Genomic DNA, 20,713 nt, shown 5'->3' with positions numbered 1-20,713 from the left:
GGGCCAGGTTCCCAGAAACTATGTGCAGAAACTCATGTAAGCACTCGTGTATTTGGGGAAACATATTTAACCTTTGTAATATGCAGCCACATTTTCTACATTTTGTCCATTTAAAAAAAGCTCCTTTCTTTCAATATGATGAACATAATTATAATAACAATTATGTAAATTATAAGGTATAATACATAGAATATCCAGTCCATCATATTTGGCAATCGAGATAAAGTATTCTATCATCTATCATAACGTACAGATTTTACAGTTCTATACCTGCATTATGTTTGATTTTAACATGGAATATCATCTGAAATACATCCTTCAAATCTAGAATATCATTAATATTAAATAACTGCAGTTCAATTATGAGACGGTACGTAATCTTCAACTCTATCAGAAACCTGAAAAAGAATTAAATATTACCTGAATATGTAGGAAGCACAAGAGATAGCTTCTAAAACTTACACAATTAGTAGAAACAGCTGACTGTCTAGACAGTCCTTATATAATGTTGGAACATCTGTCTTCAGTCTTCTGGCCCAGAACCATCTGACAGACATTAAGTGAAGCAGGACTTATGAATGACTACCTTACCTGTTGTGGCAGAGCTTAATAGTTGCTTATCCCCCACCTTTGTGTACTCTTTTGGACAGTAATTGTCTGAAGAATTAAATTAGGGTATTTCTTACCCAGTAGCAAGCATGTCACAAATGAGGAGATTCTAATAAGGTAATAATGCTCAATAGCTTCTTTGAAATGGGATGGCAATGCTATCAGGAGTAGATATGTCTCCTAATCAAAATATTTATTAATAATCAAATAATTACAAATGCCATAATCTGTGGATCTCTGATGCTTTATAGACTATCTATATATAGTATACCTGAACTATAAAACCTTGACTACTCCTATCTATTTACTATTTGAATAATATTGGAAACACTTTATTGTAATTAAATCAAGATTTAACATTACCATGAGCTTACTATTTGACTTTTAACTTGTCCTACTTAATCATCCTAAACTGTTTGTAATAGCAGCTATTAGAAGGACAGAGTGTAAGCCTTGTATTCTTAATTGAGTTGCATATGCATAATGCCTATTTAAGAGTAATAAAATTAATTTTAAATTTTGTGTCAATATATAAATATTTATACCAATGAAAGCCATAAACCTGTATCCGTACTTAAATTCTGTACCAATGTAAGAAACATAACTTACATAATTCTACATCAAAATGTAAAGATTTCTACCAATTTAAGATTATGGCTATAAAATGTTTTAAGAGTAAATTTATTAATCTATTCTCATATATCTAATTTCTTCTAATATTACTCTACTCTTTATATAACTTAAACTACCATTATTTCTCCCTTCTATCCTTAAGACTTTAAAAATATTTTTTAATAGAATGTAGCTGCTTGCATTATAAAGGCTGATTATGTTCCTCCAAATCTGCTTGCATGAGTCTGCACATAGCTTCTGGGAAAATGCCCCCAGTTGGTTCTGATTGGTAAATAAAAGATGCCAATCACTAATAGCTAGGGAGTTCAGACAGAGGCAGGTTATTTAGAATATACTGAGCTTGGGACCAGGATGAAAAAGGAGATCCACCATGCTGGGAGAATGTGGAAGAGAGGAGAGATGTCATGCTTGAAATATACATCTCCTGAAGAGTACAGGACAGACAGGCTTGGTCGACATGTGAAGGCGCTGGCAGAGCAAGGTCAAGAGTATAGCCCAGTTGTGCTATCCTTTGGGTCTCAAGGTAAGTCAAGATAGAACAAAGAATTTAGTAAGTAGTAACTTGGAATTATCAGTGGGAGGTAGTAAAGATTAGGCAGTGCCCAAGCTATTGTGCTGCCTAAGGCATATTACAAATATGAAGTGTGTGTGTGTATTTTTTTATTTGGAAACACAATCCATTGAGGTGGGTAGGGAACCTGATGATGAGATTTTATCTATTAAATACTTAATTCTACAGCTGACATTACAGGTTTCCACATGTACACAGATACATGTTCACATGTACCAGCAAACCCAAATAAATATGCATACCTGTACTCATACACAGACACCACCAAGAATTGAAATAATGTAGGGGGTAGGAATTAATCAGGTACATAGTATTCATGAATGACATTTTCAAAAAATAAATAAACCAATGCTTTGAAAAATAGTAATGCAAATTTAATTAAGATAAATTGCCATTATATGTGTGTACTACTCTGTCCATTAGCAAATGTTAAAACTGTCTCAGAAATACCCAGGAATTTCTTAGGATCCCAGAATAGGAAGTGCAAGAAGCAAGTCGCTGTTTTGCTTTCCTAAGTATCTGACTCATGTGTTTGAGATAGTTCCTAGCTATGTAGTGTGGGTGAGTAATATCCTTTCTGCGACACTTTGTATATTGGGTAAACATATGAATAGCAGGTTGCAGACGATTAAATGAGTTTTTCAGCTGCTGTGCCCAGTGTCTGGGTTAAACACCCAAAACTAATCTACCTGACATTTTAGTTTTCCTCTTTGTTCCTGAACTACTCTGTGGCCTAAGACAAGACAATTTAATCTTAGGAATCCAGCTATGATACTGGATGGAAGAGTTGTTGTCACATACCACATGTGGAAAATTAAATTTTAAGATTTAGAATAAGCTCATGAAATTTGTAGAAATACACTTAATAATTGATCTGTTATAAATAAATGAAATATCCACCTGAACCATTTTTCTACAGCCCTATTCAAAATACAAAGTAACACATAACATAAAATATGTACCTTGAGTATGTATATTCAGAATCCATTCAAATGTTAAGACTTTGCTTCAGCTAAAAAGCACATCTATACATCTCATACACACACACACACACACACACACACACACACACACACAAAGTTAAAAAAAAGCCCTTCCAAATGCCATAGAAATTTTTATATTTGGTTTGATGATTAACTCACATTATCAGGAATGATTTTTTATGGAAACTTTAAGCCGTAAAAATAATCTATTTTAGCTTTCCAGATAATAATGTTTTCCACAGTGAACTGGGTTTTCTGATAATAATTAACAGTTGAGAGAATCCCACACCAAATCTTCAATTAAGACTCTCTTCCAAGTAATTGTAGGTTACAGAAAGTTGATGTGAAAACTTACAACTACATTGCTGAATACAACTGATACATAATAGTGAAGAAAGATGTACCCAAGTCATCTGCATCTAAAAAATGGTGAGTCACAATTGTGTGCCATGTAAACTATTAGTTTTATCATTTAATTTACTGGTGCTGTGACTGAAACTGATGGTATCCAACAAGGCATTTACTTCTGGCAATGCTGGACAATACCTGTTTTCACATCTAAAATGAAACTTCTAAAACCCCTTTTCTCAGTAAACTGGATGTGAAATTGTATTTCCAGGCTTTGAATTCAAGTGTGGATTTCAAAATATTAGCAAATCAGTGTGTGAAAATACCTTCATATACCACTAACGGAGAGCAGCTCCTTCTGGCTGGAGGCTGGTACATCACGATGTAGTTACTATCTTCTATAGACATTGCTGTATGCATGGCAACAGCCCTGAGTCCTGGAGCTGTCCTTAGTTGGTCTCTGACTGACCTTCCCATTTTATTCACACAGGCTTTCTCCGCACATAATTCAAATGATTGAGTTTCAGTTTGCTAATTTGCGATCATTGCAAGACTGATTCCCTAGGATCACATCTCGGTCACCTTGGCAGATGCTATGGGAGACCACGGCCTCCTCCATTACATACTCAAAGCTCAAGTAGGTCCATTCACAGCATGGCAAAGTTACCATAAGCTCCATTATAAGGTAATTTGGGTTTTCAGATATATCTCTTTACTCTATGCCGAATTTGATAGTTCAAAAAATTTAGTTATGCTGGCAAAGTATTTCTTTCTTAGTGTTCATCCTTTTATTCCATGTGTACATTTACCTATTGTTTTATAAACATAAATGTAATATAGAAACAAATATAGTCTTTAAAATTAATTTAGGACTTTGTACTATAACAGAAAATAATAATAAATAACTATGTAGTTTTTTTCAAACTGACTATATACCAATTCTGATAGATGTGAAGATTATTTGCTAACTGAGCTAGCAGTCTCCAAAAATGGCTATTCTGCTTTTCACTATCTTTAAAAATAAAATCCTGATCTGAGGTCTAAAGAGGCTGAATGATTTAGATCCTTTAGTTCACAAATGGCACATCTACAATTTGATTACCCTATTCCATAATAAAAACTTAGTTAGGAATTTATTACAGCTAGTATGCAGATTATCCATAACATTACTACTGGGGAAAAAAAAGAACACCTGTACGTGATAAGTGCATGATCAGCTCATAATCTCAGTGCTGTGGATATGCAAAGAAAACCAGATTCGCTCTTTTCCTTGAGCATAATAATAATAATTCTCTTCTTTAAATACACAGTCACTGCAATTGTCCGAGTCATCCATGTTCTTTTCCATGGGTTTTGGAAGCACAAAGAACAAGGAACACTGAAGAAAATGAGGAGTATACTGTCATATCAAGTCTGTTCTGAGCCCTAGCAATGGCTCCAGAACTTTTTCAGCAAGAAGAAACTGAAGTCTCTCTCTGTTTGACTGTGTGAGGCCCTAGTGAGTGCTGACTACCTCTCTTCCTTTCACTGCATGAATTATGTCTTTGGTGATGTGATAAAGGTTTGTTGGGCTCACAGTTCAGGGGTACTGTTCACCAGGGTGCCATGAGCTTGAGGCAACTGGTCACAGCACAGTCTGCATGAAAAGTAGTAAATGCTGGTACTTAACTTCCTTTTCCCTTTTTAATCTGTCTAGAACCCCAGAATCCAGCATGGTCCTTCAATTTCAGTTGAGTTATTCATGCTTATCTCCTTGGTGATTCCAGATCATGTCCAGTTGGCCATTCATGTTAACCATCCTATAACTGTGCTATTCTCTCAAGAAAAGTGTAGTTGTCTACACACACTGCATTGTCAGAGCATTTCACTGGGTATTGACTCTGTTGGAATCTGCATAATGACCAATATCTCCTCAGTTATTCTGCTTGATCAGTCACGGTTCACCCTCTAATAATTCTAATATGCAGTTCTAGTCAATAAAATAATGTATACAACAAAAAACAATATAAATCAGAACTGAAGTATTTTGTTACTACAGTATCTGTTAGTAGCAAAAAGTCATTCACAAGTTAATTTGTATGTGGTAGATGGAAAATAAGTAATGATAAAAGCAGAATACAGAGGAGTGTACACTCATTAAATGTGGCAGGATGTCTTAACTTGTATGATGCTTTAGTGAATCCAAGGAAAAGAATTGGAACATTTTTGTTTCTGGAAGAATTACATTGAAAATAATTACACTTAATTTGAATCACATTTTGTAAGAACAAAACATGCAGTTTAAAAATACTGAGTGTCTATGAAATACTTATATTTGGAGACATTCTACATTATGGTGAGGTGGGATGTCAGGGACCTTCCCTCTTCCACACGGATTTCAGGGGGCTGGTATTACACAGGTCTTGTGCAGTGAATCCATTAGTGAAAGAGATACATCATGCCCGGACAACATCTTTTTTCCTGCATATTTCTCATTCTTTGGCACGTAATTTTCCCCAATTCCTCTTCTGTGTTGTTTCCTGAGCATTGGATAGACTTGCTTTTCCATGTAGAGATGAGTACCTCATCATTCCACTCTCAACACTGAGACCAATTTCAGATTTTTGCATTTTCCATACTCCATTAAGTAGCCCCTCACTCACACTTGGGTGAGCAACTCTAGTTAAATTCAGGAACCACAGATAAAATGGAGATATGAAGGTAAAAAGCAGTGAGCTTACTGAGGTTGACTCCACCAGAGTAGGATGAGGATGAGAGACAGGAATAGAAAATTATGGAAATTCATTATAGAAATGCACGACACTATCAAAGAATGAAATTTAAAAAAAATATTTTGCACATGAGATATGTATATATGAGGATTTGAAGTGCTAGTGAGGTGAGAACTTCTCTTTTTTATTTTTATATCCTGAGATTTTTGAATATCTTACAATAAAGGTATATTTTTAAAATAAGCCTTAACGCTACACATTTAGTAAAATAATTAACCTTATGTATCATTTAAATTGTGTCAGATCAAGACTTAGAACTGTAATGAAGTTGCAGAGCAGATAAAGAAGACAAAGGGCTCATTTCAAGGATTTAGTTTTGAGTGTGAGCTATACATAGCAATGAACTGTGGGCTTCATTTCTCAGGAGTGCCCTATATTCTTTCCAAAGACAAGGCTTCCCCATGGCTTGCAATTGCCCATTGGTCTAAGCTTTGGAGAGATATTGTAGGACTTGACAGATGACAGATGTAGAGAAACCTCTGTTCTACATCTTGATTGTGTGTGTGCACGTGCGTGTATGTATGTGGGTGTGGATATGTGTGTAATATATAATATACGTGGATATATAGGTTCAGCTATGTGCACGAATGTGCATAATATGTATGTACGTGTGAGTAGAGGTCAAAGGTAAACTTTGAGTGTCATTTCCTTGGAGCTCTCCATCTTGCCCAGACCTTGTCCTGTCTTCACTGGCTCATCACTGAAATGAGTGTGAATCATAATGTTTGTCTTATGTTACATAAGTTCTTGAGACCTGACTCAGATTCCCATGCTTATTCACCATGTGCTTTCCAAAGTAAGCTGGCTCCTCAGCCTCATTCATATTTCTTACAAACATTATAAAGATGTTTCACAGAGCAGAAGTGGGTGATAAGCTATTTATACTTAGAGTATTGACTTTTTATAAATGACAGCATAGCCACATTATTGAATCCATTTCCAGAAAGCTTTATTTAATGCTATTTTTGATAGAATACCAAATAATTCTATTACATCTAGAATTTTCCAATTTCTTTTTTTATTTTATTATTCTTGGATATTTTATGTATTTACATTTCAAATGTCATCCCTCCCCATTCTCCCATATTCCCTCCCCCACTCCCTGCTTCCATGGGGATTGTTCCTACTCCCACTTACCTATTTCCACCTCAATAACGTGACATTCCCTTATATTGGAAACAAGCCTTAACAGTACCAAGGGCTTTTCCTCCTATTGATGCTGGACCAGGCCATCCTCTGCTATATATATGGCTGGAGCCATGGGTCCCTCCATGTGTACTCATTGGTTGGTCGCTTAGTCCCTGGTAGCTCTGGTGTGGTGTTGATTGATATTGTTCTTCCTAGGGAGTTACAAACTTGTTCAGCTGCTTCAGGCCTTTCTTCAACTCCTCCATTCTGATCCATTGTTCAGTCCAATGGTTAGCTGCAAGCATCCTCATCTGTATCAGTAAGGCTCTGGCAGAGCCTCTCAGGAGACATCCCTATCTGTCAGCAAGCATTTCTCGGCATCAGCAATACTGACTAGGTTTGGTGGCTGCACACGGGATGGATCCCCAGGTGGTTCTTTGAATGAACTTTTCTTCAATCACTGCTCCTCTTTTTGTCCTGTATTTCCTCCCATGAGAATTTTGTTCTTTCTTCTAAGAAGGACTGAAGCATCCACATTTTGGTATTCCTTTCTCTTGAGCTTCATAAGATCTGTGATTTTTTTTTAGGCAATCCAAGCTTTTTAGTCTAGTATCCACTTATCAGTGAGTGCATACCATGTGTATAATTTTGTGACTGGGTTATCTCACTCAAGATGATATTTTCTAGTTCCATCCATTTGCCAAAGAATTTCATGTATTCATTGTTTTCAATAGCTGAGTAGTACACCATTGTGTAAGTGAACCAAGTTTTCTGTAGGCATTTCTCTGTTGATGACATCTGGGTTCTTTCTGGCTTCTGGCTATTATAAATAAAGATGCTATGAACATAGTGGAACATGTGTCACTGTTATATGCTGGAGCATCTTTTGAGTGTATGACCACCAGTGATATAGCTAGGTGCTCAGGTAGTAACTATGTCCCATTTTCTGAGGAACCTCCAGACTGATTTTTACAGTGGGTGTACCAGCTTGCAATCCCAACAACAATTAAGGAATAGTCCTATTTCTTCATATCCTTGCCAGCATCTATTGTCACTTGAGTTTTTGATCTTAGCCATTCTGACTGGTGTGAGGTGTAACCTCAGGGTTGCTTTGATTTGTAACTTCTCAGCCATTTGCTATTTTTCAGTTGAGAAATCTTTGTTTAGCTCTGTATCCCATTTTTAAATAGGGTTATTTGATTCTCTTGACTCTAACTTCTTGGGTTCTTTGTATATATTGGATATTAGCCCTCTATCAGATATAGAACTGGTAAAGGTCTTTTCACAATCTGTTAGTTGCCATTTTGTCCTATTGACAGTATACTTTGCCTTTCAGAAGCTTTGTAGTTTTATGAGTCCCATTAGTTGATTTTTCATCTTAGAGTATAAATCATTGATGTTCTGTTCAGGAAATTTTCCCCTCTGCCTATGTGTTCAAGGCAAATTTTCCAATTTCAATCATGGGTTATGCAAACTTCCTACTCTCCCTTTTGCAATTTTCTTTGATCTCTTAGGTTTATAATACCACTGTACCTTCTCCATTGAATTTGCTATCTGCATTTTTCTCTATAACTAGCAATTCTGCACACCAATTAACATTTCTTCCCACTGTAGGAAAACTGAAGTTCTACTTACCACTCATCCATGTCTGCATCACAATTGCAAAAATACGCATTGTCCAGGCAGCTCTCCTCAAGGCCACATCCACATTGCTGGACTCCCGGAACAGAACCTTCCCAGTAAGGGTGCCTTTCATTGGACCTGCCAATCCACCAAGTGAATGGGGTTCCGTCTGAAAGTCAAGATGTCTCACAAGTAAGAAGTGCAAGCTGAAAGGCTACAGAGGAGTTCACAGTGGTGTGTGTGTGTGTGTGTGTGTGTGTGTGTGTGTGTGTGTGTGTATAAAGGTTATCTTCTCCACCAACCCAACCCCTCTCTTTTCCATACTTTCTGGATTGCATCTTTTTCTCTTTTCTCCTTTATCTCTTTTGAGTTTCTATATGTTTTAAATGCATACTTATATACAAATTGACTGTGTACATCAAAAGATATTTTTATTAAAAGAACATAGCCAAAGGCTGATGAATGTCACCACTGATAATCAAGGACATAACTCAAATTGATAGATTAGACAATATCATAACTGATTTATTTGGACCAGTTTTAAAATATTAAAAGCCATACTTTATTTTTATGTGTAGCCTTCTAAAGTTTGTAGTTTAAATAATGCAGAATGGAATGAATTGATTTAGGCAGAGTAAGAAAATTTTCACTTTATAAAATCCCTTCCTTAAAAAAAAGTTCTTAAAAAGTCACTTTAAGTTGGTCAGTCCCACATTGTGTTTTCAGTGACTAGTCAGTTTTGAGTGCTATTATACTAAAAGTCAGTGGAATTAAAAACAATTTTGAACGTTCACAACTACTACCTCAGAGGATTAACAGCATTTAGATACTTTTTGAATGCCAAGATGGTCTACTTATATAGAGAGATGAATTCACATATACATTATAAAACACACAAAAAATTACAACAGTCAAAACTAGAAAAAAATTACAATGTAGTCAAAATTAGAATAAAATGTTTTATATTCTCTTTCATAATCTGTGTGTCTTTTTTCCTGGGTCTGTTTTTCCACATCATCTTAATCACCTAACATTATTTTCATTTGGTCTTTTTATAAATTTTAAATCAGCTTTTAAACAACAATAGTACACACACACACACACACACACACACACACACACACACACACACATACCACACAACAATGTATGTATGTTGATAATATGATAGCCCTTGGGAGTTATCCAAACAAAATAACATAATAGGGGCCCAAATTAGCTAAACCTGTCTTCCTTTTAGTGAATTGTAAAGAGGTTGGAAAATAAGGTGAAATAAAATAAAGTAAAACTTATAAAAGGGAACCTGACCTAGGCTCCATTGATTTGTTTTTCCTCACAACAATGACAGAAGCAAAGTGACCTCATGCTCTAAGAGAAGTCATGAACCTTCAAAGGAAAATGAGCCTGTGAAGACAATACCCTAATGACCCAGGAAACACATTCTGAAACTGTGATTCACTGAGACATAAAAGAAAAAAAATAATTATCTTGGGTTCCTGATCTCTGTTGTCTGTAATGATTGTGAGTAGTACAGTAGCTTATAGCTACTACTCAGAAAATGATAGTTTATCCCAAACAAGAGCCAACACAGACATGGTGGCCCTGGGTACTATCTTGCTGAAGGCACCAGACATGGCTTCCCATTGCAATGGATATCATATTGTTTCTTGGCACATGCTAGACACCTAAAATAAAAATATCTCTGGTTCTTTAAATAATTTGCAAGATTTAAGATTCCACTGTTAAGGTTCAGCATACAGTGAAAATGGGACTGAGTGCTTTCCTAGAATGCAAGAAGTTCTGGATTGAATTCTCAACATCATACACACAAATTAGGCATAGTGCTGAATGCCTGAAATCCCAGTACTAGAAATATGGAGACAAGAGGATCCGAAGTTTAACATTGTATGTGGTTACATAAAGTCAGAGGCCAGCCTGGGCTACAAGAGGCACTGCCTCAAACTAAACCAAACTACAATTCTACATAGGCAAGTTTTTGTTGTTCTTTGACATTCTTTATATTCCTACTGTCTCTATCTACATATACAAAGCATGCACTTCCTCTCAATTGTTCACACAATTAAATCTTCCAGATGTCATTGCGGCAAATGAGCATAAGAATATATTTAGAAGTCTGATACTATAAACCTTGAGAAAAATGGAGCGAGGTCTCTATGAAAAACACATTTATTTGGGGGTGCTAATTCCTAAGAAGAGCTGCTGGAAATATCCACCTTCCTCCCACCTCATCTGCCTAAATTCCACAGCTCCTTTCACACTATCTTCTGCTTAAGTTTCCCCATGTAGATGTCTGCTAACTAGGACATTTCTCCTAAGGCTACCACTAAATAACCCAAACATCTCTCTCATCTCAAGCAACTCAGTCATCTTTAAAAACTTCAGATGAATTGTCTTCCTGCTTAACCCCTGGCTAGATAAGCTACACTTTAGTGGCTGGAAAGTTGACAGCTTATTTCATTTTAACTGTACACAAAGAAAGAAAATGGAAGAAAACAAAACAAAAAATATCTAAATATATTCATACATATATATATATATATACATATATGTCTGAATGCTGAGGACTTAAATTTAATTTTTACTTTTGGATAACCCGTCTTTATTTCTCCGTCATTGTAAAGTAAAAGAGAGAACAAGAAATGAAGAAACTGAGAACCACAAACAATAAATGGTTTGTGTTAATTCACAGCCCAATTGGATATACAAGGAAATGCTCTACATTTGAACTGCGGGTTTTGGCCCTTGGAGACTGATTTTTTTCTTTCTATTGACAAAAATCTTCTCCATCAGTAAATGAATGAAATATTGTTACTTAATTATCATTAAAACATTGAGTAGTGGGGCAAATATTTATTGACGTTTCTTCTTCTAAAGTCTATTTTAGCACTAGATCATCATGGACAAATCACAGAGCAAACTGAAACAAAGAAACAATCAAAACATGACTCTGAGTTTACATTGCTAACAGGGAAATTATACAAGAATACAAATCACATGGGCCTCATTCAGTTAAGCACTGGCTTTGCAAGCTGAGGACCTCAGGTTTAGCACCAGAAATCTATATGGGAGCATGGAAGGAAACGTTCAGACCCAGTGGTGTTCCTTTGCAATCCAGTATAGGGAGGTGGAGACAAATGGAAGCCTGAGCTATATAATTGCTTAGAGTACTCAGAGCTCCAGATCAAAGAGAGAGAGAGAGAGAGAGAGAGAGAGAGAGAGAGAGAGAGAGAGAGAGAGAGAGAGAGAGAAAGAGGGGCGAGAGAGAGAGAGACCTTGAGAGGTGTGTGTGGGGGGTAGTGTTGTTGTTGTTGTTGTTGTTGGTGGTGGTGGTGGTGGTGGTGGTGGTGGTGGTGAAGTGGGAAGAAAACAAAGAAAAGAAAAAGAAAGATCAAGGAAGGGAAGAGAAGGAGGCAAAGGACAATGAGAAGAGGAAGAGAAATACCAGATCCTACCTTCTTCATGAACTATTATAGGAAAAATACTGTATCTGCATTCCAAACATTGCAAAAGATAAGCTTCCCTTTTACAAATGAGTAAGACATATCATGCTTAAGTTTCCCTGTATATGTGTGACCATACTATTTACAGAGGCGTGGCTTGAAAACCAATTATGTGTATGCCTGCATGCACATGGATGTGTGTAAATGTAGAAGCCAGAGATGGTGTCCAGTGTCTTCCTCAACCTTATTTATTGTGAAAGGATATCTCCTTGAACCAGGAATATATCAAATACACTAGACTGAACAGGAGGCTCCATGGATCCTGGAGTTTCTGTTTCCAACATTGAGTCTGCTCACACTCATGGACATACTCAGCATTTATGTTACCAATTCTCCCCTATTTCTTTTTTTTTCTTTTTTATTGATGAGGATTCTGAGGATTTAACTAAGGTCCTCACAACTGCAAAACAAATATTTATCCCACAGTGCCATCTTCCCCTCCTGAAAATATAATCCATTTTATAGAAGAATTACATATGAGCCTAGTTTATTGAGGCATAAGTCAATTACAGTTTGCTGATATAAGTAATCTAGGTGAAGTCACGGAGCAGCCAGCGTAGCTGCACAATTAGGGTTTAATCAATAGACCTAGAATTGGAGATTCCTCTTGTATTTTGAATTGTTACAGTTCAATAAACAGTAAATAGACAACTTTCTCAGTGGTATCTGAATGAGAGCCATGACAGTTTAGCTGCATTTGCATCCAGGAGCAGCACAGGTAGCCTTCCAAGCAGTAGCAGCAAGGAGCTAGCGAGCCTGTGAATGCAGAGTTGTGGCTGGCTGAGCTGTTGTGCCACCATCATTATTGATACTTCAATTCAGTATATTTTGTTTTGTCTCATATTCTCTACAGAAAATTAGTATTCATTCTCTATTTTTAATTTTGACTTAAACATAATTACATCATCTCCTTTTTCCTTTCTCAATCCCTTTCCATGTTCCATTGCCCTAGATTCTCCCTTTTACATTACTAGGCTTATTATTATTATTTTATTATTTTATGCATAAATATATAAATACAATATGCTGAGTACATTTATTTTGCTTTTTTGTAAATGATTTCTGGGCGGATCATTTGCTACTGGAAAGCTAATTAGGGAACTCATCCCTAAGAAACCTAACTACCTCTCTCTGCAGTCATCACTTTTCTCAGTATTTTGTCGAGAGAAGATATTGGTTCATATCAAATTTCCCCCTTCCACATTAGCCTGCATGTTGTTATTATCATTATTTCTGTCTTGTTTAAGCAGCACTATTTTTGATGTATCATTCATGTAGCTTCCCTGTCACCTTTAGGAAACAGTTTCTTCCTAACCAACTGATTCTCACCAACTGATTCTAGCCAACTTCCTAACCCGCTGATTCTCACAATTTTTCTACTCCCTCTTCCATGATGTTCCCTGAGCCTTCTGGGTAGGAATTGTTGTTTTGATTTTATACATGCTTGCAGCTTTATACTCTGGTTAACTCAGCATGTCAAAAGGAAGAGTAAACTGTGTCTGATTTTCAATCCAGGCCTATTTTCTGCCATTCAACCCTTTCTTCAAATTATGTGGTCATTTTCCTTAGTGATGATGGTCTTGAGTTATCTTTAAATCTTCTTTAAGTAAGAGTTGTAAATATCACAGAATGGCCTCAAACTCACTATATGCAATTAAAGATGACCTGGAACTTCTCATGTTTTTCTGTCTCTATTTTCCAGGTACCAGGAGTAAAGGTGTCCACTATGACCAGTTTATGTCATACTGGGAACAGAACGCAGCTAGACAAACCCAGCTAGCATGCTAGAAAAACACTCAGACAGCTGAGCTCTGTCCCCAGCTCTTCACCTCTGAGTCTAACACCTCCAATCCTGGGTTCACTGACAAACTATCCTGAGAACATTGGAGAAACTATTCTCAAGACTAATCAATTGTATCCCCTTTAAGCTGTGCACTCTACACTACAAATTACCATAGGATGAAGCAAATGTATGTTTTTGATACTTGCTTGCTGCCATGATTAAAACAAAAAAACAAAAAAACAAAAAACAAAAACCAAAAAAAAAACCAAACAAAACCAAAATACAACAATAACAACAACAACAACAACAACAAAAAACTCACAAAAGCAACTTAAGGTGCATAAGGTTATTTTAGATCACAATTCCAAAGTCTATCATGTTAGAGAAGACATGGTAGCAAGAACAGGAGGCTTGATGCTTGCATTGTTTCACACTCAGTCCACACTAGGGAAGTAAGGAGGGAACAGGAAGTGAATGTGAACTATAAGCACTTAAGACCTACCTCCTGTGACTAATGAAACTTCCTTTTTATGGGACTTCACCTCGCAAAGGTTTCACAACATCTGAAAAGTGCAGCACCAACAAGTAAGAAAGTACTCAAGCAAATGAAGACATGAGGAAATTTCATGCCCCAACCACAGATCACAAATCCACATGAATTTCTCTCCTTTTTCTTTTTCTCTCTTTTCTCTCCCTTTCTCTTTCTCTTTCTCGTTCTCTTTCTCTTTCTTCTTCTGTGCCCCCTTTCTGTCTCTCCCTCTCCCTCCCTCTCTCTCTCTCTCTCTCTCTCTCTCTCTCTCTCTCTCTCTCTCTGTGTGTGTGTTTTTATGACCCCACCCACACATATAACTATATAGAAAAGTTAAATATAAATAATTATTCATAAAATAATATATAATATATGTTCAATCACCTTTTTAACAGTTTCTCAGTTCTATGCTATGTGAAAGTCATTGTGTGATGTACCAATGTTCTGATAATGCTCCTAATATTCAGAGAAATAAGAGCATATCGTCATCTAGTTGCAATATAAATCTGAGTAAGACAGACATCCAAGTACAGCTCAGAGCTAGACACTGACTTTTGTCTAAGAATACCAAAGAAAGTCTCATGGTATCATTGGCACTTGCTTGAAGGTTACATTTTAAGGCCATTCACAAAAACTGTCCTGACATTCTAAGCATGTCTTCAAGTAAAGACCAAAGGAAAAGGAATCTCACCTACTGTTGTGTCTTTAGAACTATCAGAACTTCACTGCAAAAGCATCCTCTGATACTGACTGTAGGCGAAGGGAGGATGAGGGTGTAGAAAGTAAGAGAGAAAGCTGAGACTACTGGAATTCTGAGACCAAAAGATTATTTCACCGGGTGAACAAAATGTGAAGCAGCTAAATGCTGGTATAAGAAAAAGATGGACACGCAATAAGGATATAGATATGGCTCAGTCAACAACATACTTAGTTAAACAAACATGAGGACCTGCCCATCAAAAGTCAGGACAGGTATTATGTCTGCAATCCAAACATTAAACAGTCACTCAGAGCCAGATTCTAGTGAACATCTGCAAGTCTGACTGAGTCAGTGATCTCTGAGTTCAATGTCAGATCCTATTAAAAACTACTGGTGGGAAGGAGAATGGCTGAAAAGAACAGTCAAGATCAACCTCTGTCTGCGCACACAGATGTACATTCATGAACATGTATATATATAAACACAAAGGTACCCACACCAAGATGTTTTACATAACTTCTCTTTCTAAAGAGCCTATAATAAAATTTCTGAAAGAAAGAAACAGGAAAGGAAAGGAAAGAAAGAAAGAAAGGAAGGAAGGAAGGAAGGAAGGAAGGAAGGAAGGAAGGAAGAAAGAAAGAAAGAAGGAAAGACGAACGAACGAAAGGATTTAGAGAGAATACAACCTCATCCTTACAGAAGATTATGATAGACACTCATCATCCCGGTCTTATTGTTTGTCAGCCAGGATGATTAAATCAGAAAATACACTTAATACTGTAAATCAACCACATCAGGATTCAAACAGAAGATTAGTAAATTGTTCAGCCTCACATAGAAGGAAGATGTGAATTCAGATTTTATGGCCCCAAAGTTCAGTAACATATTTTCTATGTTACATCAAACCATGCCTATTATAAATGGGAATGAAAAGACATCATAGTTCCTCAAAACAATTTTTCTTGAACTAATATTATAATCATTAGTTTAGCAAAACTGCAGATGTTTAGTGAATACAAAGCCTCAAATTTCTTAGAGATTCTCTCAAGTACACACAGTTCTCAAATATTCTGGTCTGTCTAATCATCTGGATTTTTTTAAAGCTAACAATGAACAAAAAGCATTGGCACATATAAATGTTCCAAGACATATACTAGTGGTTAAAAAAATCCAACTTCCCTAAATTTATTCTGAAATTAAACTAAGTAATTTCAATGAAAATATGATAAGCTATAAATATATGGTGTAGTCTTGATTTAGATTATCCAACTAACAATGTATTTTGATCAATTCTAACCCAACTCCTTCCTTTAACCTTCTTCTGGGACTATAAAATATCTCCTAACTTATTTTTCTTTTTACCAAAATTAACAACTCACCATGTCCATGTGTGCTGGAAATGTGCATGAGTCACATGTTCAGAGAATAGTGACCTATCCCTGATTAAAATTGTGTATCTGTATATGTGAAATATATATACATGAAAATTTGAAAATATTTAAAAAATATTTTCTCAGGATATGTATGAAAAGCTTATTATGTAACCATGAACCAACTGAATTTTTCCTCTAGAAATCCAACTGTGGTGCTGCTCCAAGTGTAGCCTATGGTTAAAAAAAAAAAGAATGCTCTGGTATATTTCTGAGAGCACAGGTCATGGAGCTATCTCAGATACAAGAATGTGGACTGTTAATTTTCTATTTTTGGTCAAACTCACCAAGCATTTTAGTTGGTAAATATTTAAAATCATTGGTTTACAGTTTTGAACTTTAAAAAGTTAACATGTTCTCCTTCTGAACACATTTGTTTCATTTTTTGAGGAATTCTTTTGATTTTTTTTTGAAAACTCAGTGTGCAGAACTGTGAAAGACGTTCGTAAAGAGGAGTTTGTGTTACGGGTGTTCCTTGATCACGCTCCATCTTAAGTTTTGAGACAAGATATATCACTGAACTCAGAGCTTGTGTGTTGCCTAGATTGGATGTCCATCAAAATCTGGCAGGTTCTCCCTTTTTTTATCCCTACTCCCAGTGTTAGGATTACAAGTGGCGCCAATATGTCCAGTTGGCGAGCAGAAATTCAGGTTCCTGTACTCATAAGTCAGGTATTTTATGATGGAAATGACTCTATAGCCCACATTTCTTTGTAGTATTTTTATATATTTATTTTTATAAAGATCAAGTACAATAACAGCACTGCTCAATCACTTAAAAATCTCTCTCTCTCTCTCTCTCTCTCTCTCTCTCTCTCTCTCTCTCTCTCTCTCTCTCTCTCTCTCTCTCTCTCTTGTACCTATATAGCTGAGTTCCAAAGGAAATTATTATTAGGCTCACAGGCATACATCCTGTATCCAGGACAGGTGCTTTGTCTCTTTGTCTAGTGTTATAGACACTGGCACAGTCAACGTGCCAGTGCAATGAAAATACACACAGACACACACACACACACACACACACACACACACACAGACACACACACACACACTCACATCCACACACACAAATGCACATAGACTCACACACACACTAACACACACACACACGCACATACACACACACACACACACACACACACACACATTTATAGCTATCCTGCGACAGAAGCATCTGTGCAGTAACAGAACTGCTACTTCAGAGACAGAACAGAACAGAGATAAATTATTCATTCCTCTGCTATCACTCAAGCTACCAGGACAGGCATAAGAACTGATATTCAAAAAGAACTAATTTAAACAAACAGAAAGTGAAATTTTCGGCTCAGAGACCCCTTGGTGAGATATTATTGCACTGTGATAAAATGACCTCAATGAAAGAGCCACAGGTCATCTCCAAAGTAATGATGGGAAGGCAACCAAATTATTTGATTTCAAAGAAAATAAAGTCAAACTTGTCTCCTTCAAAGTCAACATTATGAAGTTGTAATGGTATATAGACATAAAAGGCATAAATAAACTATATTCTGCAATTGATGGTTGATCACATGACATCAGATTTGAGGAATTTTCAATTCTTCACTGTAGAGTGCTCATCACTCATATTCAATGACATACATCCTTTCAAACTCTCAGTAAATCACAGGCACTGCTAATTGCTGACCGGCTAGTTGGTAGTTGGATTAAGTTAGTACCACAAAAATTGTGGTTAGACAAAGTGTAAGCATAGGCAGAAACAAATTAAATACCAATGTCATTAATTTGAATGTGTAGCTGAAAAGAAGGTCAGTAAATAATCATAAGTATTTACGGTCTTGTAACCTCTTTCATTAACAAAATTCTAGACATTATCTAACCCTTTCTTAAATTTCCTTGCAGATAACTTGAGAAACACCTCCAAGGTTTGTTCATTCTTCTCCAAGCTCTAGTTTTTTTTTTCCCCTTGGGTCATTTTCTCCAGGAAACTATGCTTAAAATATTGCAGAGGTTAGAAGAGCAGAGATCAAATTCACGGACTTTCTTGTTACTCTAATCCTGTCCTTAGCTGAATTCAGCTACTATGGTTTCAAATCCTTTCTCAGCTGGCTTCCTACATACATTTTCCAATCATTTCAAAAGGAAGATGAGGGCATTCCCCCTCTATACCTTTTGCTCTTCTATTTATCTATCCATCATTAATCCATCTACTAGTGCATGTGCAAAGTCAGCATTCACAGGGCTTCTCTAACCTCACAGCCCAGAACTGGGTCCGGTCCTCAGAGGTCTGGGGTTACATCTTATTATTCTTTACAAATATTTTACCTCTTTTTTATATATAAATGGTTTAAAAGGAGATTCTCTAGCCCTGCTTCACCATTTGGCAAACATCATTATTAATACCTCAAAATAGTATTTGTGCTCTGGTCCACCCTCGTTTCCCTCCTGTGTTTCATCCAATCTAGGTTTCTAGGCTAAGAAAGTGAGAACCAGAATCAAGCATAGGGAATTTCTTGATTAGCAAATCATAGAAGACAGCTATGTTCTTATAACCCACACTCCCTGAATCTCCAGCCAAAACTCCCCAGGTGCACTTGCTCCCACTCCTCCCTGCACTGATGCACTCTTTAGCTAACCCTTTTACTACAGCTCTTTTTATCAGCAAATTATTCAGCAGCATCTCACTGCCCAATTAAATTTTAAAAGCAAACAATCATTTACAATGTGAAGTACAGATGCTCCCACCCCTTGGCCTCCAAGGATTTTTCACATTTGTTTATTTTCCCAGGCTTCACTTCAATCAAACTGGCCAATTACTTGACGTGACACTTGGACGAAAATATTTTGTTTTGCCCTGTTAGGCTTCCTGCCTATAAAATTCTCTACTCTAGCTGTGGCTAACTGCTCCATTTCCACAGTTGAATACCTGCAAGTCTTTTGTCTTTGGAAGTTCTTCTATTTTTTTTTCCTTTCTAAGAACTCATCTTTGGTTCTTTAAGTTGCAAGTATTTATTTTCATGTGAAAAATATAGAAATTATTGATTCCATGCTACCTTATATGCTTCATCACTATCTTGTTTTCTAATATTTATATTCTTATAAATGATCCAAACTAATTATATGTGCACATTTCTATTTTACAAGCATTTCTAATACTTTACCAACATCAAGTTGTTACTATGCACTACACAGAAATATTAACACCTCTGTGTGTGCTTTACATTGTGCATATAGACATGTGTGTCAACATGCAGACCATAACAACCACATACATGGGCTAATGCAGTCACAGAGGTGTTAGGATATTTATATTCCTGAAGATTTCTTTTTAATTTTTAGTAATATACTAATGAGTCAATGATCATTTGTTTAAAATGTGTACAAAAAGATTAACTGTTCCATTGCTAACAAAATATCATGTGATTTCTCAAATTAACAGATGAATATCTAGTAATTTTTATTATTTAATTAAGATAAGTAATCTGATAAAGTTAAAATCATGAGACTTCCAACCATATTATTATTAGACTTTTTTGTAGAAAATTTGTATTGAATGACATGTAACAGGCAGTGAGAATGGTTATGTAAGGCACTCATTATTTTCTATATATTAATGTACTATGCATCAATGAAAGAGCATGTAATGTTAAATATGAAAATCCCTTATTTTAACCAACATTCCGTATATTTTCTCTATAGCAATCAATAGTCACACACCTTAGATTATTTTGATTCCTATAGTGAAATAGCATGGACTGTAGAACTTACTAATAACAGAGATTTAATTTACATTGCTCTGGATAGTGGGGTGTGTAAAACCAAATCAGTCAGTGTGTGGTGTGGCTAGAAGAGAATTCTTTTGTGTTGAATCATTACATGGTAGGACTGAAATATTTCTCTTCAGGCCTTTTCTGTAGAACCTATTGCTGCAATTTTGGATGGTGACTGTTCTTAAATAGCTCAAGTGTTAGCAGCTTGCGTCTAGCAAAAGTAACTGGAAAGTGTGATCTGAATTGGGAGGCCTACTGAGAGGTATTTATGTCATTAAGAGAATGTCCTTAAGAAGGACTATAAGATTCCTCTTTCCTTTTCAGGCCACGATGTAAGA

General features: G+C 36.2%; 1 protein-coding gene across 5 annotated transcripts in view; it reads right to left on the bottom strand.

Moving 5' to 3' along the window:
• Window positions 1–20,713, bottom strand: part of Cntnap5a (contactin associated protein-like 5A) — a 1,008,100-nt gene that overhangs the window by 166,570 nt on the left and 820,817 nt on the right. For all 5 annotated transcript variants that reach the window (XR_005492234.2, XR_005492233.2, XM_039090650.2 and 2 more), the window contains exon 14: window positions 8,679–8,835. Coding sequence is in view for 3 of the 5 variants with exons in the window: in XM_039090650.2 (XP_038946578.1) it covers window positions 8,679–8,835 (157 nt within the window). In the remaining 2 variants the exon portion in view is untranslated. The remainder of the gene's footprint in view (window positions 1–8,678; window positions 8,836–20,713) is intronic.

This window comes from Rattus norvegicus, chromosome 13, assembly GCF_036323735.1.
Source record: "Rattus norvegicus strain BN/NHsdMcwi chromosome 13, GRCr8, whole genome shotgun sequence".
NCBI classification, from domain to species: domain Eukaryota; kingdom Metazoa; phylum Chordata; class Mammalia; order Rodentia; family Muridae; genus Rattus; species Rattus norvegicus.
Note: the sequence above shows the minus strand (reverse complement) of the source record. Positions and strands in the feature narration are given on the sequence as shown.